Source organism: Pan paniscus, chromosome 1 (assembly GCF_029289425.2).
Source record: "Pan paniscus chromosome 1, NHGRI_mPanPan1-v2.0_pri, whole genome shotgun sequence".
Classification (NCBI taxonomy): Eukaryota; Metazoa; Chordata; class Mammalia; order Primates; family Hominidae; genus Pan; species Pan paniscus.
This window is the reverse complement of record NC_073249.2, coordinates 7,070,495-7,096,231: the sequence shown is the minus strand read 5'-3', so window position 1 is coordinate 7,096,231 and position 25,737 is coordinate 7,070,495. Positions and strand designations below refer to the sequence as shown.

At 42.9% G+C, this 25,737-nt stretch overlaps 1 protein-coding gene across 1 annotated transcript; it reads left to right on the top strand.

Annotated features, from left to right (window-relative positions):
• Nucleotides 1-971: 971 nt before the first annotated feature.
• On the top strand, nt 972-4,261 carry LOC100995450 (tubulin beta-8 chain-like). Its single transcript, XM_063595444.1, is given in 5 exon segments — nt 972-1,121; nt 1,409-1,517; nt 1,597-1,714; nt 3,224-3,669; nt 3,672-4,261. Coding segments are annotated over 5 exon segments (1,320 nt in total). The 5' UTR covers nt 972-1,064.
• The last annotated feature ends 21,476 nt before the right edge of the window (nt 4,262-25,737 follow it).

The following is a 25,737-nucleotide window of genomic DNA, read 5'->3' as shown; positions in this document are numbered from 1 at the left end:
TTCATGATTCTTTTCACCCTAGAAGGATTCTTTGTTTCAGTTAATGTCTCATTCGTTTATGGGGATAAATCTTTTCAAGACACTACAACAGATGATTCAGCCCTGTAAGCTCTGTGGCTGAAATAACCAAACAGCCAGCAATTTTTTACTCCTCCAGTTAAACCTGTGTAACATTAAGGAACCTATCCAGGTGAGGACTGGCAACTCTAATTTACTCAGAAGCCTTTCTGCAGGGGATTCAAATATTTGCTAATGCTCACTGATACCTTCACTGGTTAGATCGAGGCATTCCCCACCCTATCTGAAAAAGTGTTTACCAGAAGAAATAATTCCTCAGTTTGGGTCATCTAAAAGCCTGCAAAGTGACAGTGGCCCATCTTTCACAGCAGGCGTATCCCAACACCTATCCTCAGCTTTAGGAATCCAATATCACCTTCACTCTGCATGGAGGCCACAGTCCTCTGGAAAGGTGAAAGGGCTAATCATACTCTAAAGAAGACTCTAGCTAAGTCAGAGGCCTGACTATCCCTAACACCCATAGCTTACTGAGGGTTTGAACTGCTCCAAAGGAAAACTTATAATTAAGTCCTGTCGAGTCATATGGAAGGCCTTTCCTAACCACAGATCTCCTAATAGATGAAAGGACTCATCAGTTACAAAAATATGTCATCAATCTAGGACAGGTGCAAAGGCAATCTGTGAATATGGAAACAAGAGGCTTCCCCTCCCACAGGGGAGGAAAATTCAGTTTCAGCTCAGCTAGGGATTTAGTCTTACTAAAGACGTGGGAGGAAGTTCTCCAGCTGACCAGCTTTCCCCAACGTGGAAAGGACCACGGCAAGGTCACCTGACCTCTCCAACGGACATTAAACGCCAAGGGGTTCACAGGTGGGTACACCTGTGTGGAAGTAAAGCTGTTGCTTATTCTGGCAGCCCAATCCGAGGCTGGGGGAGGTGGGCGCGGGGCTATTTCAGCGTTGGTGGAGCGCGGGCCCTGTCATTGCGCGTCTGTCTGCTCCTCCTCCTCCTCGCGTTTCTCCTGCCACCCTAGTCCCGCCTTGGCCATGAGGGAGATTGTGCTCACGCAGACGGGGCAGTGCGGGAACCGGATCGGCGCCAAGGTTGGCGGGAGGAGGGGCCCTTGAGGGTCCAGCGCGGACCTGCTGGGTGGCCGGGGAAGATGCTGGCAGTGGCGGGGGCGGCGCCCCTGCATTGCCGCCCCTGGGCTCCCTGCTCCGGACCTGGTGGAGCTGGGAGTCTGGCCAGGCGGCCAGGGCGGACCCTCAGGGACCCGGTGGCCTGGGGGTGGGGGTGGGGGTGGGGGTGGAGGTGGGAGAGGGGCTGGGGCGCCTCCTGCTCTCTGTCCTGACTCAGCCCTGGCTTTTCTGGCCCCTCTTGTCTCTCGCAGTTCTGGGAGGTGATCTCTGATGAACATGCCATCGACTCCGCTGTCACCTACCGCGGGGACAGGGACCTGCTGCTGAAGCGTATCAACGTATACTACAATGAGGCCAGCGGTGAGACCCCAGTCCTTCCCCCACTGCCCTCCTGGGCACAGCGGCCCTCCCCTCGCTGATGCCCTTCCGCCCCCCTCAGGTAGCAGGTATGTGCCCCGCGCTGTGCTAATTGGTCTGGACCCGGACACCCTGGACTCTGTGCGCTCCGGGCCCTTCGGCCAGATCTTCAGGCCGGACAACTTCAGCTTGGGTGAGTTGTGGGTAAAGACTGGGGTGCGGCTCCTTAGCCAGGGAGCTCAAAGTCAAGGAGTGCCCCAAGGTCATGGCTGTGGGAACTGCGGAGCCAGGGCCCCTCAACACCCTCTTATCCTCTGAGTCGCTCTATCTCCCTCTCCTCAACGGGCTTTGGGAGGAAGGCCCAGCTGTCTGCCAGAGGAGAGGAGCTGCTCATGTAATCTCCCTGCAGGGAGCTGAGTGGGAACAGTGGCTGCTGCTTTCCTTGGGAATGGGCAGGAGCCACCTGCAGCGAGGTCTGTTGTTAGGCTGTCTCAGGTTTGGCTCCTGCCTTAATTTCTCTTTCTTTTTTTAAATTATACTTTAAGTTTTGGGGAACATGTGCAGGTTTGTTACATTGGAATGCATGTGCCATGGTGGTTTGCTGCACCCATAAATCTGTCATCTACATTAGGTATTTCTCCTAATGCTATCCCTCCCTCTTCCCCCACCCCCCACAAGCCCCAGTGTGTGATGTTCCCCTCCCTGTGTCCATGTGTTCTCATCGTTCAACTCCCGCTTATGAGTGAGAACATGCAGTGTTTGGTTTTCCGTTCTTGTGTTAGTTTGCTGAGAATGATGGTTTCCAGCTTCATCCATGTCCTTGCAAAGGACATGAACTCATCCTTTTTTATGGTTGCATAGTATTCTATGGTGTATATGTGCCACATTCTTTACCCAGTCTATCACTGATGGGCATTTGGGTTGGTTCCAAGTCTTTGCTATTGTGAACAGTGCCACAATAAACATGCGTGTGCATGTGTTTATATAGAATGACTTATAATCTTTGGGTATATACCCAGTAATGGGATTGCTGTGTCAAATGGTATTTTCTGGCTCTAGATCCTTGAGGAATCGTCACACTGTCATTCACAATGGTTGAACTGATTTACACTCCCACCAACGGTGTAAAAGTGTTCCTATTTCTCCACATCCTCTCCAGCATCTGTTGTTTCCTGACTTTTTAATGATTGCCATTCTAGCTGGCATGAGATGACAGCTCATTGTGGTTTTGATTTGCATTTCTCTGACCAGTGATGAGCACTTTTTCATGTTTGTTGGCTGCATAAATGTCTTGAAGTGTCTATTCATATCCTTTATCCACTTTTTGATGGGGTTGTTTTTTTCTTGTAAACTTAAGTTCTTTGTAGATTCTGGATATTAGCCCTTTGTCAGATGGATAGATTGTAAAAACCTTCTCCCATTCTGTAGGTTGTCTGTTCACTCTGACAGTTTCTTCTGCTGTGCAGCAACTCTTTAGTTTAATTGATCCCATTTGTCAATTTTGGCTTTTGTTGCTATTGCTTTTGGTGTTTTACTGACTGAATTTCTAACGGGAGGCTGCTGTCCTGTAACTTTGGGGGAGGGGGTCCACCTGCTCCACCTGTAGGGTGAATGGTGCTTTCTTGGCCCTCTTTGCATTGTGGCAGTGACCACTGATGACCGCATACCTGGCCATCGAGTGACCGGCTATACTGTCTTACAGGTCAGAGTGGGGCCGGGAACAACTGGGCCAAGGGGTACTACACAGAAGGCGCGGAGCTGACGGAGTCGGTGATGGACACTGTGAGGCGGGAAGCTGAGAGCTGTGACTGCCTGCAGGGTTTCCAGCTGGCCCACTCCCTGGGTGGGGGGACTGGGTCTGGGATGGGTACCCTTCTACTCAGTAAGATCCAGGAGGAATACCCAGACAGGATCATAAACACATTCAGCGTCCTGCCCTCGCTCAAGGTGTCAGATGCCATGGTGGAGCCCTATAATGCCATCCTCTCAATCTACCAGCTCATAGAAAATGCACATGAGACCTTTTGTATTGATAACGAAGCACTGTACAATATTTGTTCCAGAACCCTACAACTGCCCAGACCCACCTATGGTGATTTGAATCACCTGGTATCTGCTACTATGAGTGGGGTCACCACGTGCCTGCATTTCCCAGGAGGCTGAATGCTGACCTGCGGAAGCTGGCCATGAACATGGTCCCATTTCCCCAGCTGCACTTCTTCATGCCTAGCTTTGCTCCACTGACCAGCCAGGGTAGCCGGCAGTACCAGGCCCTGACGGTGGCTGAGCTTATCCAGGAGGTGTTTGATGCTAAGAATATGATGTCTGCCTGTGACCCCTGTCATGGCTGCTACCTAACGGTGGCTGCCATTTTCAGAGGTCACATGTCCATGAAGGAGGTGGATGAGCAGATGCTCAATCTTCAAAAGAACAGCAGCCACTTTGCTCATCGGCTCCCTCACAATGTAAAAACAGCCACGTGTGACATCCCATCCAAGGGGCTAGAAATATCAGCCACTGGAATCAGTAATAACACGGCCATCCAGGAGCTGTTCAAGCGCACTATGGAGCAGTTCACAGCCATGTTCAGGCACAAGGCCTTTCTCCACTGGTACACGGGTGAGGGCATGGATGAGATGGAATTTACCGAGGCCGAGAGCAACCTGAAAAATCTTATGGCAGAGTACCAGGATGCCACGGCCAAGGAGGAGGAGTTTGAGGAGTCTGCTGAGGAGGAGGTGGCCTAGAAGTTTCCTTTTCTGGGTAAAGGGGGGATGGAGTGTGGATTCTTTAGTGTGTTCTGATAGCCAAGTGTCACTATGCAATTTTTCTTTGTCTTTACATCTCTTCCTGTTGCACTTCAAAGCATTTTCATAGTATGTGATTTTACCTGATAAAGCATCCTAACAGCATCTGGTTTCACCTCCTACTTCTGTGAGCTCTCTGGGTGCTGCCAGATGGGCATAGTGGTCCTGCAAGGCTGCAGCTGTCTTGGGCTTATCTCATGCCCAGGAACAAGCATTCCAATGGCTCCAGGAGGGGGTCAGCATGGGCTGTGGACATGGCAGGAAGGCTTCACATGAACTTGAGGCTGCCCTGGGCTTTGGGCAGCTACGTGGTGGGAAACCTGTTCCTGAATGCAAGCTTTGGCTTATCCTGTGTACCGAACTTCCAGGGGACCAGCTGGCCCTCTGTTTCTGGGACTTTAAAAGTGGCCAGTGAGCCCAGTGGACAATGTCCTCAACGTCCCACCTCAGGGTAGGAATGCGGCCAGACAGCTGGCCCTGAACCAGCAATGAAGGGTGAGCAAGTAGGGCCCCAGCTACTCCTCACCATGATGGCCTGGGTGTGTCCGTGTGGCCTCATTCTTCTAATGAGGTGGGCATGGGGTATCTGGCAGGTACTAGTGGGCAGGAATCAAGCCCACTGTGTACTCACATGCGCTGAACCCCATGTAGAAGGGGATTAAGCCCTGGGGGCCATAGATGCGGTTGCTGGGGCTGTGTGTTCGGGGCAGTCTCTCTCCAAAGGCACAGGTGGGCTTTCTGAGCAGGACCTGAGGAGACAGGCAGGTGCTCACAAGTGCTGCTTCCCCCAAATGGCAACCAGTGAGGAGAAAAATGCCCAAGTTGGAGGTTTGACCTGCCCCAGTCTTGGAGGGCTGATGCTCTCTGGAAAGGTGGCTAATGCACACTTTCTCTTGTCTTCCTGTCCTGCACTCCAAAATCTCAGGGCAAAAATAATCCAAGACTGTCAGGATGAGACTGGTGAGGGTGGCACCTTTGGGGATAGGTCCTTTAGCCCGGCAAAATCTCCTCCAAAGGCTTCTCAAGGAGCCTGGACTTCACGGCCTGCTCTGGGGAAGCTGTCAAGTTAGAGATGTGTGTGAGCTGGGTGCTGGGTGCCATCAGGACAGTGCTCTTCACCTGCCTCTTGTAGAACTCGTCCATGGCCTGTGTGATATTCTCTTGGTAATTCCCCCCACCCCCATCACACAAAGATGAAACCAGCATAGCCTGGGGATGGGCAGATGTGTGGGTTCTACCCCAGGAACCCTGAGCATATCCATCTGCCTCTGATGTGTCGGGGAAAATGGGTGAGACTCCTTTCTTTTTGTTCTCTGAATATTTGCAATGGCCTATTGGGCCAAATGGGAACAGGCAGGCAGGAGAGTGCCTCATCTTGAAGTAGCTCCTGGAAGCAGCTGGGAGGTGGGAGAGGTTCCCCCCTACTCCCCCAACCTGTTCTCAGAGCAGGAAAAGGGGGCTCTGTGACAGCCCTCCTCAGTGGCTGTCACCCTCTGAGGGGTGTCCTCGCCCAGCCCAGCCCAGGTGTGCACCCACCTGAGATGGCATTGCATGGATCCAGTTGGGAAGGTTCATCTGCAGTAACTATTGGAACCTTCCCATGCCTGGTGTCTCCACTCTCACATGGGGTCTGATGTTCCTCCCTCCAGTGGTACAGCTGGAGTGGCAGAGGGGGCAAGTCACTGCTGCAGTTCCCACCTGGGTCTGAGTGGGGGTCATGCTTGGTATCCATGTATTTCCCAATTGCCTGGTTCCATCTGGAGGCTTCATGGACAGTAGTGGTGTTCTTCTAGGCCTCTTCATATGCCAGCTGCAGGCCGGGGCTTCCCAAGTTTCTGGAGTCCCCCTTCCAGCCTGGCAAGCATGGCGGGTAGTAGGGAAAGGACACTAAGCCTGCAGGCAGCGGAACCTGTCTGGGTATGTTCTCTACCCCTGGTGGCCCCTGGTTGTTTACCACCTTGGGTGAGAGTCAGCTTAGGATCTCAACATTCTTGTAGGACTTCAGAACTGTATAGACACAGGCCCAGGAGGGAGCAGGGGCTGGGACTGGCAGCTAACGAGTATAGTGGGGGTCATAGGGCTCAGTTTGGTCTCAGTAGGGAATTCAGGGAGGCTTGGATTTGCTGAAGGCCTTAGACGAGCTTGGGTTTGGATATAGGAACAACATGGAGCAGGGGCCCTTCTGCATGCTGGAGTTTGAGTAGTTGTGCCCTGGTGTATCCATAGGTGTTCCCCATCTGGAGTGCAGCTATGGGTAGAAGCTGGCATAGCTGTGGAGGGAACAGGAGGAGGTGGCAGGACAAGTCTCTAGGGCAGCCCCAGCAGCCAGGCAGGGCCTCTACAAGTGAGATGCAGATCCAGCCTGTTGGCCACTTAGCAGCTGCTTGGCTATCTGCAGATGACCTGAGCTCTGCTCATCAGTAAATGGGGGTGGCAGTAGCACTTACCTTCTGGGCTTCTGCAGCTTGAAGAGGCAGCACACACCATGTGCTGAGGATGCACCTGACTCAGGCAAGCTTCTCCAACAGTAGCACATCAGATTAACATCCAACCTGTATAGGACACCATCAAATCTCCCCATCCCTCATTCCAACTGTAAGAAAAGGGAGTCTCTGTCCTAGGGGAGCAAGCACAGGCATGTTTATCCAGTGGGCACATGGCCCAGATTGGGAAAAGGTCCTTGGATACATGCTGGTTTCACCAGGAATCTGTGGGGTGGGTTTGGCCTGGACCCCAGGAGGCCAGTAGCCCCCCTGCATGGCACAGGACTGGGAGGGCTGAGCTTTGAAGGCAGTCATTAATTGACCTCATGGGAAGTGGTGCAGGTGGTTGGTGGTGGTTCATTCTTGCAGGGCCTGTGTGATCACCCAAGGAGTGCAAATTGCCTTTTTTTTTAAAAAAAAAATTGCCAAAATTGATACAAGCTCATCAGTTAAAAAGGTGAGTAATGCTGACAGTAGGCTTCACCTGCTCCTTCCCCAGAAGTAACTGGTGTTCAGAGGTGGATCTGGTTCCTTCCCAGCCTTTCCCCTTTGCATGTAGCTGTGTGCATGTACTTAGGTGTGTACGCACACGTTCCCTGGAGGGGTAACTTTTTTTATTTGGGAGGATAACTAATGAGGCAGCCTGGCATTTGTTTATTTTGTCTTTGAAGTGTGGAGCCCTGTATGGAGTGGGCATCCGGTACTTCCTAGCTGGCCTCTGCCAGCTGTTTGGCTGCCCCAGTTTCTGCCCTTCACAGACATGGCGGCCACCTGGTGTGACATTCAGCGGCCTTGTTCGCAGCTAGTATGATATGAGTGGATCAGGTACCTTATAAAATTGAAAAGCACACAACATGCACAGAGAAAGGATAAACAACCCTGTGTGCACTGCTCTGCTAAAGTCCACGTCACATGACTGAGATGACAAACCTTGTTTTCACCTAACATTTGGGCTCTGAGAAAGGGCATTTATGTTTTACTTTTTTTTTTTTTTTTTTTTTGAGATGGAGTCTCGCTTTGTCACCCAGGCTGGAGTGCAGTGGTGCGATCTCGGCTCACTGCAACCTCCACCTCCCGGGTTCAAGTGATTCTCCTGCCTCAGCCTCCCGAGTAGCTGGGACTACAGGCGTGTGCCACCACGCCCGGCTAATTTTTTTGTATTTTTAGTCAAGACGGGGTTTCACCATGTTAACCAGGATGGTCTCAATCTCCTGACCTCATGATCCACCCGCCTCAGCCTCCCAAAGTGCTGGGATTACAGGCATGAGTCACTGCGCCTGGCCTTACTTTTTATTTATAACAGAGTTAGAAGAAATACTACTATGCTTTCTATTCCATTATCCCCAACTCCCACTGCACCCCCTCTAGTTTACCTACCTCTGAGAGAAACAGGAGCTCGCCTGGTTAATGAGAGCCTGGAATTATTTGAGCCAGGTCACTGTGTAAAGGTAATACTGATTCTGTCCTCTTGTGGATCACTTGCTCAGCTCAGATATTTCATAGCTCCCTGTATACAGGAGGATGTGTTACCCTCCTAGCCTGCTTTCTTGGTTTGATACCTGCCTGAGAGCATGTGAGAGCACTTAAGGTCTAGGCTCATGGGCGGACTGTTCTGCCCACCCCCATCTCATCTCTCCAGGTCAGTCTGCATGCATGGCTTCCTCCATTTGGTTCCAGAGTAGGGGATGGGAGGTCTCGCACTGACCTCAAGTTGATGTGACGTTTTCCACCTTTGCTTTCCCAGACAGCCTCTGCTGCGGGGCTTGTAAGGTGCCATGGAGATTTGTGAAGTCCGTATTTTCTTATGTGGGTGTTTTATAAATTAGAGCCCTGGAGGGGGAATAAATGTTAGAGGTACTCCAAACCCCTAATACATAAACATCTAAGCCTGGCCCTTTTTTGGTGGTAGAATATACGTATCGTAAAACTTACCATTTTAACCATGTTTAAATGTACAGTTCAGCGGCATCTAGTATATTCAGTGTTGTGCAACCATTCCCTTTATCCATATCTACAACTTCTTTATCCTAAACTGAAACACCATACCCATGACGAAGTCATTGAATAGAAGACTGATGCATTTGACTCCATAAAGATGAAAATTTTCTATGAGAGAAAAATGCCTCAAAGTCAAAAGTCAACAGACTGGAGAAATAGATTTGCAACATACATGACAGACAAAAAGCTAATTTGGGTAATATATGTATAATATATATAAATAAAATATATATAATATATAATAAATATATAATATATTGGATAATATATATGTTGGGTAATATATAATACATGTATTTTTATATTATATATTTATTGTATATTACCCAATATAATATATATGATATATATATAAAGTTATCCTAAATTATTAAAAGGCCAGAAACCAAATTGAAAAATGGACAAAGGATGTAAAGAAACAGTTCAAAGAAAAATGTAGATTTTAAAATGTTTGCTATTTTTTTACTGTGGTAAAATATGTGTAACAGAAAATTTACCATTTTGACCATTTTGAGGTATACAATTCAGTGGCATTAAGTACAAATAAATTGTTTTGCAACCATCACCACTATCCATTTCCAAACCTGTTTTATCCCAAAGTGAAACTCTGTATCCACGGAACGATAGCTCCCCGTTTCCCATCCCCCCATTCCCTGGCAACCACCATCCTACCTTTTGTGTCTGTGAATTTAACTGCTCTAGCTACATCATAAAAATGGAAGCATATGGTATTTGCTTTTTTTGTGTCTGGCTTACTGTACTTAGCATAATCTTTTCAGGGTTTATCTGTGTTGTAGCATGTATTAGAATTTCTTTTCTTTTTAAGGCTGAATAATATATCATTGTGGTATTGACCATATTTGCTTATCCATTCATCTGTAGATGGACATTTGGGCTTTTTCTACCCTTTGGCTATTGTGAATGCTGCTATAAACATGGCTATCTGTGCAAATTCCCACTTTCAATTCTTTTGGGTATATACCCAGAAGTGGAATTACTGGATTGTATGCTGATTACCGTTCTCCACAGTGGCTGTGCCATCTTACTTTCCCACCAGCAGCGTGCAAGAGTTCTGACTTCTCCACATCCAGCATTTGCTGTTTTCTGGGTTTTTGTTGTTTGTTTTGGTTTGTTGTTGTTGGTTTTTTTGATGGTAGCTATACTTATATGTGTCAGTATTGCATTGTGGTTTGGATTTGCATTTTTCCCATGATTAGTGATTCTGAGCACCTTATCCTGTGCTTGCTGGTCATTTGTATATCTTCTGTAAAGGAATGTGTGTTTTAAAAGCTTTGCTTATGTTTAAATTTGATTATTTTGTGGTTGTTGCTGAGGTCTTTATATAGCCTGGATATTAATTATTTATCAGATGTATAATGTGTGGATATTTTCTCCCCCTCTGTGAATTGTATTTTCAATCTATTGATTGTATCCTCAGATACTTAAAAGTTTTTAACTTTGAAGTCTTTTTATGTATTTTTGTTGTTTGTCATTGTCTGTGCTTTCAGTCATATCCAAGAAATTATTGCCAGATTCTATGTTTTGAAATTTTTCCCTAAATTTTCTTCTAAGGGTTTTATAGTTTTAGTTCTTACAATTAGATGTTTGGTCCATTTTGAATAAAGTTTTTTATATGGTGTAAAGTAAGGCTCCAACTTCATTCTTTTCCATGTAAATATCTATTTTTTTTTCTAACACCATTTAAAAAATACTATCCTTTCCCCCTTGAATAATGTTGACTCCCTTGTTGAAAATCATGACCATATTTTTTGGTTCTTTATTCGTGTTGCATTGGGCTTTATGTCTGTCTCTATGCTGGTATGATATTGTTTTGGGTACTAAAGCATTGCAGTAAGTTTGAAACCAGGAGGTCTTAGTCCTCTAACTGTTCATTTTAAAGATTGACTTGGCTACTTGGGTTTTTTTGAGATTTCTTCTGTATTTTAGAATAGGTTTTTCTATTTTTGCAAATATTGGGATTTTATTGAATCCGTAGATGACTATAGATAACAATGGCATCTTGACAAGGTTTTGTCTTCCAGTCCATAAACACACGATGTCTTTTCATTTATTTGTGTCATCTTTAATATCTTTCTGCACGGTTTATAGTTTTCACTTTACAGGTTTTTCATTTCCTTGGTCAAGCTGGTTTCTAAGTATTCTTTTGATGCTGTCATAAATGATACAGTTGTCTTGATTTCTTCTTCAGATAGTTTATAGAAATACAACTAATTTTTGTATATTGATTTTGTATCCCGCAGCTTTGCTGAATTTTATTTATTGCATCTGATAGTTTATTTCAGAGAAACTGTTAAGTTTTTTTTTTTTTTTTTTTTTTTTTTTTTGAGATGGAGTCTCGCCCTGTTACCCAGACTGGAGAGCAATAGTGTGATCTTGGCTTACTGTAACCTCCACTTCCCGGGTTCAAATGATTCTCTTGCCTCAGCCTCCCAAGTAGCTAGGATTATAGGTGCCTGCCACCATGCACAGCTATTTTTTGTATTTTCAATAGAGACGGAGTTTCATCATGTTGGCCAGGCTGGTCTCAAATTCCTGACCTCATGATCCGCCCGCCTCGGCCTCCCAAAGTGCTGGGGTTACTGGCGTGAGCCACCACACCTGGCCAAGATTTTTAATATATAAGATTATGTCATCTGCAAACAGATAATTTTACTTTTTAAAAAATTGGAATATCTTTTATTCTTTTACTTGCCTTATCTTTATAACTAACTAGAACCTTCAGTACTATGTTAAATAGAAGTGGTAAAAGCAGGCATCCTTGTTTAAGCTCTTAAGGTAAAAGCTTTCAGTCTTTCACCATAATGTTAGCTGTCTTTTTTTTTTTTTTAAATATAACGTATTATGTTAAGGTGTTTTCTTTCTTTTTATAGTTTATTAAGTATCTTTTATCATGAACGTGGGTTAAATTTTGATAAGTGCTTTTTCTTCTTTAAGATAATCACAGGTTTTTTTCTTCTTTATGTGAATGTGGTATTACACTGATTTTCATGTGTTGGAGTGTACTTTTATTTCAGGAGTCAATTATACTCATTCATGGTGTATAATCCTTTTAATGTACTGCCAAATTTGAATTGCTGGTATCTTGTTGAGGATTTTTGCATCAGCATTTGTAAGGGATGTTTGTTTGTAGTTTTCTTATGGTTTCTTTGTCTGGCTTGGTGTCAGAGTACTGGCTTCATAGAAAAAGTTAGAAAATGTTACCCCCTCTTCAACGTTTTGAAGGCGTTTGAGGAAAACTGGTGTTAATTCCGCTTTAAACATCGGGAAGGATTCAACAGTGAAGCCATCTGGTCCAGAGCTTTTCTTAGTTGCTGGGTTTTTGATTACTGATGCAATCTTCTTGCTGACTCTCCTTGCTCAATAGGTTTATTCAGCTTTTCTGATTCAGTCTTAGTAGGTGTTTTGTTTCTAGGAATCTGTTCATTTTTATTTAGGTTATTCATTTTTTTTTGGTGTACAGTTCCTTATGGTACTCTTACATCCCTTTTTTAACTCTGTAAATTTAGTAGTAATGTACCCATTTTATTTTCGAGTTAGTAGTTTGAGTATCCTCCTTTTTTGTCAATCTAGTTAAAGGTTTGTCAGTTTTGTTGATCTTTTTCAGAGAACAAATTCGGTTTTGCTTTTTTTTCATACTACTGTCTTATTTCACTTATTTCCACTGCTATCTTTATCATTTTTTTCTTGTGCTAGGTTTTAGTTGTTCTCTCTTTTCCCCTCTGTTTTTAGTTCCTTAGGTGTAAAGTTAAGTTACTGATTTGATAGCTTATTTTTTAATCATTTATAGCTATAAATTTTTCTTATAGTACTGCTTTTGATGTATTGCTTAACTTTTGGTACTTCATATTTTTAATTTGTCTCTAGATATTTTCTATTTTCTCTTGTGATTTCTTTGATCCATCCTTGACTGTTTAATACCTGTATTTTTAGACCTAAAATGTGTAGCCTACAGAATTTTCCTGATTTGTTACAATTTCATTCGTTGTAAGTTTTTATTTCAGAATTAAATGTGTATATCAACATTTGTTATGTTCTCATAAACTTTGTAATACATGGAGATTCCTGGTCCACATACGTAAGCCTCTATATAAATACTATTTTGAAGCATTTAACCTTTTAATATTCCAAATGTCTAAATGAAATTGAGATTTGGGTTTTTGAGATGAAATCGTGGTAGGTGACTGAGAAATGCTTAAAAATTAGCCAAAACTTAAGTTAAATTTTACCTTCAAGATTCAACCTGAATGAGTCACCCTGTGTTGCTGGTAATAAAAAATAAGTCTTTAATGTTATAAAAGCAAACTTCAGAGAATGTTCCCCCCACCCCACAGTTGACATCTCAATTAAATGCTGTACAAAATTTTTATGGCCTTCTGCACTTTTTACTTTAGAATTCCAACTTTTTCTAGTTAAAATTTTTCTAAACAGAATCCTGTGTATTTGAAAGACAAATGAGTTTTTAGTTGAAATGCTTAAGCAGCTTTGAAGAAGTTAATGCTCTTGTGCTTATTTTTGCTTTAAATAGTTTCTTTAATATGACGACATTTCAAGAGTTGATTCAATGTTAAGTTCCTCCAAACTTTGGTTAAGAAGCAGAAAGCATTACATGAGATTCTTGACATATGTTTTCAAGGAATCTCTTTTAAAAGTGTTAAAGGTGGAACTATTTAATTTAACATAAAATTGAATCTTTACGTGTTTACATAATTTGAAAACTTATGTCTCATAGCTTTTCAAATGCCCAAGTATGGTACATATTTTCCCTTAGTAATATGAGGGTAATAATTGTAGTCACCATGGGCTAACTACATGCCACACGTCATGCTAAATTTTTTATGCATATTTATCTTCTAATCTTCAGAATTGTCTAATAAGTTTGGCAGTTTTATTGTCTTCATTTTCATAACCATTCTTGATTCATTCTATAGTCTCATCATTTTTCTGTTCTTGATTCTTTATGTATGTTTATGTTTGTTCATGTGCTTTTATTTCTAATAATGTAATAAACATTTAGAAATTAGAAAACTGAGATTTTATAGTGGAATAAATTGTCCGTGGGACACTCGGCTATAAGACGCGGAGCCAGGATTAAAACTGGCGTCTGTCTGATTCTAAAACCTGCGATGGTAACTACTATAATTGCAGAAAAACTTCCCTGATCGTTCTACATGAATTAACTCATCTGTCTCTTTCTCCTCTCACTCTTCTTTATGTTTTTTTCTTAGTACTCATTACTACCTGGTGTGTGTGTGTAGTTTTTTTTAGAGAGATGGGGTCTTGCTGTGATAATCATAATGTATATTTTTAATTTGCTGTCTCTCTTGCTCTTTTGTTCACTGTTCTCTTAAAACAATTCCAGGCATTTGTATGTGGTTTGTAGGTATTGGTTGATACTTAAATGAATGAATGTAATTAGTGTATTCTGTATGCTATCAGGGCATATATTATTAAAGATGTGATAAATTTCATGTTTTCCTCTCTTTATATTGTTATTCCTATATTGCAGCAGTCCCCAATCTTCTCTGCATCAGGGACTGGTTTCATGGAAGACAACTTTTCCATGGACTGGGCAGGGGGATAGTTTCAGGATGATTCAAGTACATTACATTTATTGCATACTTTATTATTATTGCATTGCAGTATATAATGAAATAATTATACAACTCACTATAATGTAGAATCAGTCGGAGCCCTGAGCTTGTTTTCCTGTAAGTAGACAGTTCCATCAGGGGGTAATGGGAGACAGTGACACCCAAAATGTGGTGTTTATGTCCAGTCTACTCCCTAATCTTGTTTTGGTTGCTGTCACTGCAAAAAACCCTGTTTCACAAAGACAGGAGGTTGGAAATGGAAGCAGGCGTTTCAGTGATACTATTGACAAGGAAATGTCCGTGCTCCTGTGGAGAACAGAAATGGCTTCACTGTCCTTAAGTTTTACATAACATTTGCTATTATTGGTCCTTCTCTGTTCTTTTTTTTTTTTTTTCCTGATATCTCTTCTCTCTTCTTCCTCTTCTTAAATGGTACATATAATCCTGTTCTTTTATTTCTAAATTTTTAAATGCTTTTCAATGCCTGCAGGTCTTTACTGATACCTCTACAATCATTTAACTCCAGTTCTATTTCAGTGGCTTAGCTGCCCGTCTGGTATTTCCATTGGTTATTATACTTATCACAAAGTTCATAAATCTGAAATTCAGTGCTATAGATAATTTTCTTGCAGTAGTTTAAAAATATGTTCAAAAATTATTTGAAACCTCAAAAAGTATGAGGGATCTTCACAAAGTACATGGGAAATGCATATTTTTGCATGGATTTCAAAAATATTTTGCACTTGTACTAACTTGTTCTGAACAGGATCTAATTTGAGGAATTATAATAAGAAAACTAAAACACCAATTTGAAAAGAGGTCCCACTAGAGGAACATGAATTCTGCTAAAATTAAAGCTAGAATAAACATCAAATTTATGGCGATTTCGGGTGAAAGAATAGTAAAATCACTGATTCTTTGTGACAAGTTTATGAGGATAATGCCCCCCCAACATTTGCAAGTTTACAAATGAGTAACTCATCTGAAGAAGGGATAATAAGATATTGGAGATAAAGCCTGCAGTGGCAGACAATTCACACTAATTCACCAGAAAAAATAATTAATCTTGTTCATGCCCTGCTTTAGGAATGACAACAGCATAAACAGCCAACACCATCGCCATCTCAACTGGTTAAATTTACACAATTTTGAAAAATTTTCCACTCAATAGATTCGAAAACTCTTGTTCCCAGATCAGCTGCAGACAAGAGCAGAGCTTTCAACTGAAATTTTACATAAGTGGAATCAAGATCCTGAAGCATTTCTTCAAATAATTTTAAGAGGAGGTCAAACACAGCTGTTCAGTGAAATCTTCAAGATAAAACACAGTCAAAGCAATGGCTACCAAGAGGTGAAAGTGGTCCAGTCACAGCAAAAAGTGACTGGTCTAGAACAAAGCTCATAGCAACAGTGTCTTAGGATGCTCAAGGCATTTTGCTTGTTGACTTTCTAGAGGGCCAAAAACAAAAAAAACCCCAATAACATATGCTATTATGAGAGTATTTTGAGAAAGTTAGCCAAAGCTTTAGAAGAAAAACTTCCAGGAAACTTCACCAGAGAATTCTTCTCCACCACAACAATGTTCCTCCTCATTTCTCTCATCAAAAAAAAAAAAAAGACAATTTTGGCCGGGCGCGGTGGCTCACGCCTGGAATCCCAGCACTTTCGGAGGTCGAGGCAGGTGGATCGTGAGGTCAGGAGATCGAGACCATCCTGGCTAACATGGTGAAACCCCATCTCTACTAAAAATACAAAAAATTAGCTGGGTGTGGTGGCAGGTGCCTATAGTCCCAGCTACTTGGGAGGCTGAGGCAGGAGAATTGCTTGAACCAGGGAGGCAGTGGAGGTTGCAGTGAGCTGAGATGGCGCCACTGCACTCCAGCCTGGCAGAGTGAGATTCTGTCTCAAAAAAAAAAAAAAAAAAAAAAAAAGACAGTTTTGCCAGAGTTTCAATGGGAAATTATTAGGCATCCACCTTTTAGCCCTGATTTGGCTGCCACTAACTTCTTCTTTTTCTTTCCTGATTTTTAAAAAACTTGACACCCATTTTTCTTCAGTTAATAATGTAAAAAAGACTGTCTTGACATGGTTAAATTCCCAGGACCTTAGTTTTTGTGGGGTCGGTATTATTGCTTACAAAAGTGTCTTGAACTTGATGAAGCTTATGTTAAGAAATAAAGTCTATATTTTTGTGTTTTATTTTCATATTTCACAAACTTACTGAAGTCCTTTCATAGACCCTAATTCTCTTCTTCTTGAAGGTATATCCAGCTTAATCATCCTTTCTGGTGAATAGAATGTGTTGGAAATGACCATGTACGACTTCTGAGTCTCGGTCATAAAAGATTTTGCCACTTCTGCTTTGCTTTTTCCTAAGCCACTCATTCTGGAAGAAACCAGCAACTATTTGGTGAGAACAGTCAACACGGTCATATTCATAGTGCACTACAACCTTCAACCCCTGGGCTCAAGTGACCCTCCAGCCTCAGCCTCCTGAGTAGCTGGGACTACAGGTGCATGCCACCACGTTTGGCTCCATGCTTCTTAACTTAGACCCATTCTACCAGTGCTTCTGGTATCCTAACATTTGCTGGATCACACTTAAGTGGCCTATGAGGATTCGCATTCTTGGTTTTCCTGAGCCTTATTTGAGTTGGACAGAAGCGAGAGGGAAGGGCACAAAAGACAGCAAAGAGACCAGAGCGTCTCTTTTTCTCTGCTCATATCCCTAGTCCCCCTACACCCCACTTTCATAGGAAAGAAAGGGGAGCAGGGTATGAAAAGGGGAAAAAGTGACCAGGATGGGAAATAAGGCAGTGTTTATAGAGGTTGCTCTGCAGTGACCATCATCCTCCTGAGGGGAGGAGGACAGGAGCTGTTACCACATTTCAAGCACTTGGATTGTAGATTTCAGGTGACAGATGACACCAGGGATTCTGTCAGTGATAGGGCCCTGAAGGCTGGGAGAAGGCCTGTCCACAGCCCTTGCTACAGGAGCTGAGACTAACAACATGCCTTTATGTATGTTTGTGAAAATGATGTTCAAAACCCAATCTGTCTCCCAGTGAAGATCATACTTTTAGTCAATCAATTGGAGGCCAACGTGAAGTGAGTAGCGATTATTTGGAAATAAATTATCTGCTGGAAAAGAGAGTAGTAAAACTGATCACAGAATGTGTGACTATCCGTTTGTGGATGTCACCAAGACACTACTTATGAATAATTGTAAAGGTCTTGGCAGGCTGAGGCGGGAGGATAACTTGAGGCCAGAAGCTTAGGACTGTGGTGAGCTATGATTGCTCCACTGCACTCCAGCCTGGGTGACAGAGTGAGACCCCATCTCGAAAAAAAATTAAAGAATAATCATGAAGGAAATTTAAGACTATTGCCATGCTGTCACGGTGACTCTTGTGTGTGGTCTAAGGGAGGCCTGGTTGCACCACACAAGCGACACGGTGTCCTGAGACTCAAGCGAAACGGTGTCCTAAGACCTTTCAGGTGCACAACTGAGGCTGGACAAAGTTAAGCCTCTGATGAATCTCCTATGATGCCTTTGTTTCAGGTGAAGAAAGAGAGGTTCTGAGAGATTAATGTACCCAAGGTCACACAGCTAATAAGTGGCAGAACTAATACTCAAATCTGTATTTCTCTAATACCCTAGTTCTAGAATAGCTTTCACTATCATGGGCACGTTTTTTTATTTTTTATTTTTTTATTTTTTTATTGTTTATTTTTTGAGATGGAGTCTTGCTCTGTCGCCCAGGCTGGAGTGCAGTGGTGCAATCTCAGCTCACTGCAAACTCCGTCTCCCGGGTTCACACCATTCTCCTGCCTCAGCCTCCTGAGTAGCTGGGACTACAGGTGCCCACCACCACGCCTGGCTAATTTTTTGTATTTTTAGTAGAGACGGGGCTTCACCGTGTTAGTCAGGATGCTTTCGATCTCCTGACCTCATGATCTGCCAGCCTTGGCCTCCCAAAGTGCTGGGATTACAGGCATGAGCCACCGCAATGGGCATATTTATTTATTAATTTATTTCACAATATTTATTGAGCTGTGGGCAAGCAGGGTTAAGACAGTGCTGCTTTCCAAGACCCCCCAGTCTGCTGGGGCCCTAAAGCACACCACTCATGATGTTGTAGTGAGCCAGGTGGTAAAGGTTAGGACTGTGGACTCCAGACCCAGCAGGAAGAATGTGAAAGGCAGTCAAGGCAGAGGAGAGTATGTCTGGGACAACTTCTAAAGACAGGTAGGCATCAGCTGGCAGCCACAGTGAAAAGGGACTTCAGCTGAGGAAACAGCATGGAAATTTATGAAAGGGAGAAAGATCCAGGGAAGAACAAGTAGCTATAGAGGCCAGGGGTGTGTGCAGTATGGGAGGCTTCTGGAGAAGGGACAGGATGAATGGGAGAGGAGCTGAGACTGGATCTGAACTCCTGATGTGTCAGGGTAAGGAAATGAGAATTTATCCTGCCAAAAATTGGGGCAGCAAAATTTGTTTAGAGCTGTCAGTCTGTGGTCAAATGAGTATGTTGGGAAGAGCTCTTGAGTTGTCTTGGATGCAGGCAATATCGGAGGCAAGAAGATTGTTTCAGAAACCAGAAGAAAAGATAGGCATGAGAGGTGCTACACAAAAGCACTGGGGCTGTACAGGATGAATATATTTGGAAATAATTTAGAGGGAGCAGTAAAAATTACTTGTTGCCTAATGGGTGATGGGGAGACAATGGTAACTCACAGGTTTCTGGTGTGGGTGATTAGCGGGTTGGAAGGGTGGTCCCACCATTGTGAAAGTAGGAACAAAGTAGTGGATGGAAGAGGTAGGTACGGGGGGGTCGAACTAATTTACACTCCCACCAACAACCAGAAAAGCTGTTCCTATTCTCCACATCCTCGTCAGCCTCTGTTGTCTCCTGTTTTTAATGATCGCCATTCTAACTGGCGTGAGATGGTATCCCACTGTGGTTTTGATTTGCATTTCTCTAACGGCCAGTGATGGTCCTGGCACATTTTCAATCTTTATACTCAACCCAGGCCTAGGGGTTTACACCACGGGATTTAGAGAGGATATTATGGGAAAGAAGAAACAACATGTTCCGTAATCACTTTTCAGAGGAGACCTTGCTTCAGGTCAACACTCTGAAGCAACATCCTTTTTTACTTTAGAAATGGAGTCTCACTATTGTTGCCTGGGCTGGAGGGCAGTGTCATCACAGGCATATTCATAGTGCACTACAACCTTCAACTCCTTGCTCAAGTGACCCTCCAGCCTCAGCGTCCTGAGTAGCTGGAACGACAGGTGCGTGCCACCGCGTTTGCCTACGTCTTTCTTAATTTAGGGGTTACAAAGGGGGGATGGAGGAGGAGGATTCTCTCTACACACCTTGATTTGAACTGCCTCAAGTTCAGAAAAATAGCCTCGCTCAACTCTATAACCAAAGTCCTACCTGGAAAAAGGCAGTGGAAATAAAAGAGAAGCCCAATGAGCAAGACCTTGTAAGCATATTTATGCCACCATTCAAGAGCAGGAAACAACTCCAGCCAGTCAGTAGGGTGCTTGGATTCCTTGGCAGGCATGTTCCTATGTCCGCATGACTCCCTTGACTTGGATTTCCACACTTACCAAGCAAGCTTATGATTCTTCCAGAATTTCCAGGTAGCCTTCCCTATGAAGAGAGAATACACAGATGGGCTGACGTCGGAAGTCGAATTTCCCATTGTAAATGAGTTGGTAGTTTAGCTTATACATTAATAACTTGAGTTTGGTTATTCTGGGTGAATCTTCCTTAAGCCCAATCACTGCAAGGTGTCCCGAAAAATGGGATCCAAACCTTGGTGTCAACCCAGATATGGCAGCCAGCTGGTCTTTCTAGTCCCTAAATTCAACTGATTTCAACAACACCCACTGAGGCTAAGCCAGGAGAACCATGAAACTCTGCAGGCATCACATGCTGGGGTAGAAACTGCCTGTGTCTCCTCAGGAGGTTTCATCTGGAAGAGTGTATGCAGTGGCACAGCTTTGTGGTTTCAAACCTCAGCTGATCAGGAATCTGTAAAATCCTGCCAGGATCGGTCCTAGTGCACGTAAATGGGTTAGCCAAAACCACATCATGGCTGAAAGGGCAGCTTCATGTGTGGACAATTCATATGTAAAGGCATGTCCTTTCCATTTGCACATCAGAAAATGGCCGTAAGAGCAACACGTTAACTTCATTCATTCATTCATTAACTGTTGATGATATGCCTAGTACGAGCCCCCCATTGTGTTCAGTGATGGGGACACAGCAAGCTATGACTGTCTCTGTCTCTGTGGGGCCTCTCCCCATGGAGACACCACCCCCTACTCAGGATGGAAGGGAAGACAAGGAGGGTGATGTTGTGAGATGGTTACTGATTCCTCTAAAGACTCTTAATCAGGATCTATAGTTTTTCCAGAAAGGGATTTTTCCGTGTAAGTTCTAGAAACCAAATGCTGACACTCAAGATTTACCTTCTGGAACCAAGAAACATCTCACTGCTCTGTATATTCGTTTTCAAAAATGTCAACTCAAGTTCATGTTTTCTAAGTGCAGTCATGTCCGTGTAAGTGCCACTGTGAAACTTCACAGCTCGGCTACATTATCAGGCAGGAGAAGGGATAACTGCTGGGGTGAAAATAATATTCCAAACCTGCTGTCTATATTGGAGGCTGATTTTTTGACTTAGGACTTTTTATTGTTGACTCTTACAAAAGAATAAAAAGAGTGGCCCAGGTATGGTCAGTGTTTTTATTTAAAAACAAGCATATTCCTAAAGTCTATATAGCAAGAGAAAATAAATAAATGAATAAATAAAAATAAGTACAGCTTGGTTGAAAGCTAGCTTATAACTAAATGAAAAACATGTGGCCTGAGATTTGGCTCAGTCATCCCTACATCCATTTGTTTCACACCTTCTGCAACTTGGATGGTCCTCACCCATTTTCTTTTCCAAAACACTCATATTTCATTTCTTGCGTCTTAGTCACTCATGTATTCTTTACAATTCTGAGGTGCTAAAAAATTTTTTCAGGCCAAGCACGGTGGCTCATGCCTATAATCCCAGCACTTTGGGAGGCTGAGGTCTGGGAGGATCACTTGAGGTCAGGAGTTCAAAAGCAGCCTGGCCAATATGGTGAAACCCTGTCTCTACTAAAAATACAAAAATTAGCTGAGAGTGGTGGCAGGCATCTGTAATCCCAGCTACTCATCTATTGTTTCCTGACTTTTTAATAATTGCCATTCTGACTGGTGTGAGATGATATCTCATTGTGGTTTTGATTTGCATTTCTCTAATGACCAGTGATGATGAGCTTTTTTTCATGTGCTTGTTGGCCACATGAATGTCTTCTTTTGAGAAGTGTTGGTTCATGTCTTTTGCCTACTTTTTAATGGTGATGGTGGTTTTTTTTCTTCTAAATTTAAGTTCCTTAAAGATGCTAGATATTAGACCTTTGTCAGATGCCAAGTTTGCAAAAATTTTCTTCCATTTTGTAGGTTGTATGTTCACTCTGATGATAGTTTCTTTTGCTGTGCAGATGTTTTTAGCTTAATTAGATCCCGTTTATCAATTTTGGGTTTTGTTGCAATTGCTTTTGGCATTTTTGTCATGAAATCCTTGTGCATGCCTATGTCCTGAATGGTATTGCCTAGATTTGTCTTCTAGGGTTTTTATAGTTTTGGGTTTTATAGTTTTATGTAAGTCTTCAATCCATCTTGAGTTAATTTTTGTATTAAATAGATTCTTTTCATTGAGTACCAACCAGTGTATTCAAAAAACGTGGGGGATAATATGATCATTTGAATGTTATAGTCCCTCAGAAGATTTGTTTTCTTCTTGTAGATGGCTAAGCCCATGTCATCTTTTATTGTTTGTCACCCAGGCTGGAGTGCAGTGGTGTGTTCATAGCTCACTGCAGCCTCAAACTCCTGGGCTCAAGCGACCCTCCTGCTCCAGCCTCCCAAGTAGCTAGGACTACAGGTGTGTGCCACCACACCTACCCAGCCAATTTTTTTTTTTTGTAGAGATGGGGTCTCACTATGTTGACCAGGCTGGTCTCAAACTCCTGGCCTCAAGCAATGCTCCCACCTTTGCCTACCGAAGTGTGAGGATTACAAGCATGAGCTACTGCACCTGGCATTACCCCACATCATCTTAATTCAACAGGAGATACAGATGATTTGAAGCTTTCTGATAGGGCTTCTCTATTTCTTAGTCATCTGTACTTCTCATGTATTATCCTTCAGAGTCCCAACCCAAAGCCTCGGGTCTTATAGAGACCCATCTCCCCTAGTGGTCTGATTTCCAATATTGTATTTCCAACCCCTTGCATCTGTTGAAAGTTCTGCTTAGCATTTGTGCTTCTGGAATCAGTAGATAGCTCTAAGGAAAAGTGGCTGCATTTTTTTTTTTTTTTTTAGCTCGAGATGGAGTCTTGCTCTGTCGCCCAGGCTGGAGTGCAATGGTGCGATCTCAGATCACTGCAACCTCTGCCTCCTGGGTTCAAGCAATTCTCCTGCCTCAGACTCCCCAGTAGCTGGGATTACAGGCATGTGCCACAACACCTGACTCATTTTTTTTGTATTTTTAGTAGAGTTGGGGTTTCACCATGTTGGCCAGGCTCATCTTGGACTCCTGACCCCATGATCTGCCCACCTCAGCCTCCCAAAGTGCTAGGATTACAGGCATGAGCCATTGTGCACAGCCCTTGGCTGCAAATTTTTGACTCACTTCTCAACCTCTCAATGCGCATCTCTCTGATCTTGACCATGCAATTTTCCTCCCTACCTTGGTGTATCTCTGATGCATTCAAACAAATGTAGGGTTAAAACGTTCGCCCAGCTTTCCTAGTTGTTTTCAGCAAATGGATTGATTGACATTACCTACTTCATCATTGTAGGAAGGGAAATATTATTTAAATTTTTAACACAGCATTCCACTTTTTTTCTTTCCTTTTCCCCTAAACTCTGAGGTCCCTGAGAGGAGGGGCTGTCTTATTCATCTTGATGTGCCCAGGACTCAGCACAGAGCTTGAAATACAATATATGATTATTAAATATTTGTTAAATCAGTGCATTCTTTTTCTTTTCTTTTCTTTCTTTCTTTTTTTTTTTTTTTTGAGACAGAGTCTCTGTCTCCCAGGCTGCAGTGCAATAGCATGATCTTGGCTCACTATAACCTCCTTCTCCTGGGTTCAAGCAATTCTCTTGCCTCAGCCTCCCAAGTAGCTGGGATTTACAGGTACCCTCTACCACGCCTCGCTAATTTTTTTGTATTTTTAATAGAGTCAGGGTTTCGCCATGTTGGCCAGGCTGGTCTTGAACTCCTGACCTCTGGTGATCCACCTGCCTAGGCCTCCCAAAGTGCTGGGATTACAGGTGTGAGCCAGTACACCCAGCCTCTCCTTGGGATTTCTGGTAAATAATGTAATTTTTTTTCACCCTTTCCAGAAACTGAAAACTGTCACTTGAGCATGGTAGTATGCCAAGGGCAGGGCAATGAGAGTTGTCCTCTGTGTGTAGTCAGTTGGTTAATACACAGACCAACAAAAATTTTTTCCCTGAGGGGTATTTTATCACTGACATTGTTTAGAACTGCTGGTAGATGGTGATAGTAAGAAGTGGATGACTCTCAGTGATTTTACTGTTTTTAAAATTCTCACCATAAAATGTGCTCCTGTTGCCTGCAGTCTAGGATGGACTGCTCCCACTACCTAACCCTTGATACACACCGCTCATGACAATGGAGGCAAGTGAGATGGTTTTGGGGAACAACCTAGCTGGGTTCATAAAGAAGTGCGTGCCCCTGTAGTGAGTGGGCCAACTGGTTTTGACACATTGCATTATTCCTGACTGTCCCATTCTCTACTGGGTCTCTGGGGAAACATTTATCTGCACTAAATTGCTTTAAACCACACTTATACTGATGAGATTGGTCAGGACACAGTAGCAGGCAAATGCTAGAATATTATTTACTCAAACTGCATAGTCATGTTCGGGTTTGCTTTTCATACTAGATGCCCCTTGAGGACAGGTGCAGGTCTCATTCATTATTGTCTGTTCCAAAGCAACAACTCCAGGATTGCACAGAATTGGAGTTCAATCTATGTTACATTGAATGGTTCTCCCCTGTATGTCATTTCACACATAAAACAAACACAATATTATTTGTTATACGTTTGATTCTTAAAACCAGCATGCATGAAAGTGAAAGATAAGTTTTTTAGAGAATATATGACATCTTGTTAAAAAGCCCTTCTGCTTCCAGGGATATAATTTTAAGATAAATTGGTAATAAAGATTCATGACCAGGAAACCTACATAGTAAAGAGAAATACCATACGTTAAAAGATGAGTTTATGAAAGTCAAAGGCAAACTGAGTTTCCTTGTGTAGAAAGACTTTCAATAAACCTACAAAGCTCAGTTGAGAACATTCCTCTTTGATTATGCTCTTATTTATCTGTTATTTTAGAGGTTGATAGGCACTGAAACCCACCTATCTAGATACCTGGAATCCAGGGCCACCTTAAAGAAAGTTATCTGAACTTACATTGGTGACTATTTTCGTACTTGCTTAAGCATTAAGTCACTGGTTGACATCTCAGTAAATTTTCAGAACTTGGCATTTTTTTTTTTTTAATGCTACTAACAACAAAGGTTAGGGAACTGTTACATTTATTCATTCTTCCTCAGTGAGTCACTTTGATCTTATAATTCTTATATTCCTAATCATTCTTAAACATTTCTTACTTTTAGTCCTCATGAATTTGTCTTTACTCTAAATGAGAAGCTCATTGATAAGTTTGTGTTTTTGAAATTAACTCTGTTAGTCATTAATACTCTACACTAAACATGTTGGTTTCTCCACCATTCCAGAAATGCTGGTGGGACTGTATTTCTTAACATCAGGCTAGGTAAAATGATGTGACTAGCTCTGGCCATTGTGTTGTAAACAGAAGTGACATGTATTCCTTCCTGGTCAGAGAATTTAATAGTTCATGTAAGACCCTCTAGCAATCTCTTTTTCCTCTGGCATGGTGACCAGCAACATTTGCTCTGTCAACCTGGGTCTTTAAATGGCCAAGATGAGCTGAGCACCCCTGCTGACCCATGATGAATATGTAGTGTGAACAACAACAACAAAATTCTTTGTGGTTTTAAACCACTAAGATTTGGGGATTATTTATTACTATTTGTATCAGAATTCTACCATAGAAATAGAACCAGTGTACACACACACACACACACACACACAGAAATTGATTTATTGAAAGGAATTTGCTTACGTGATTGTAGGGGTTGCTAG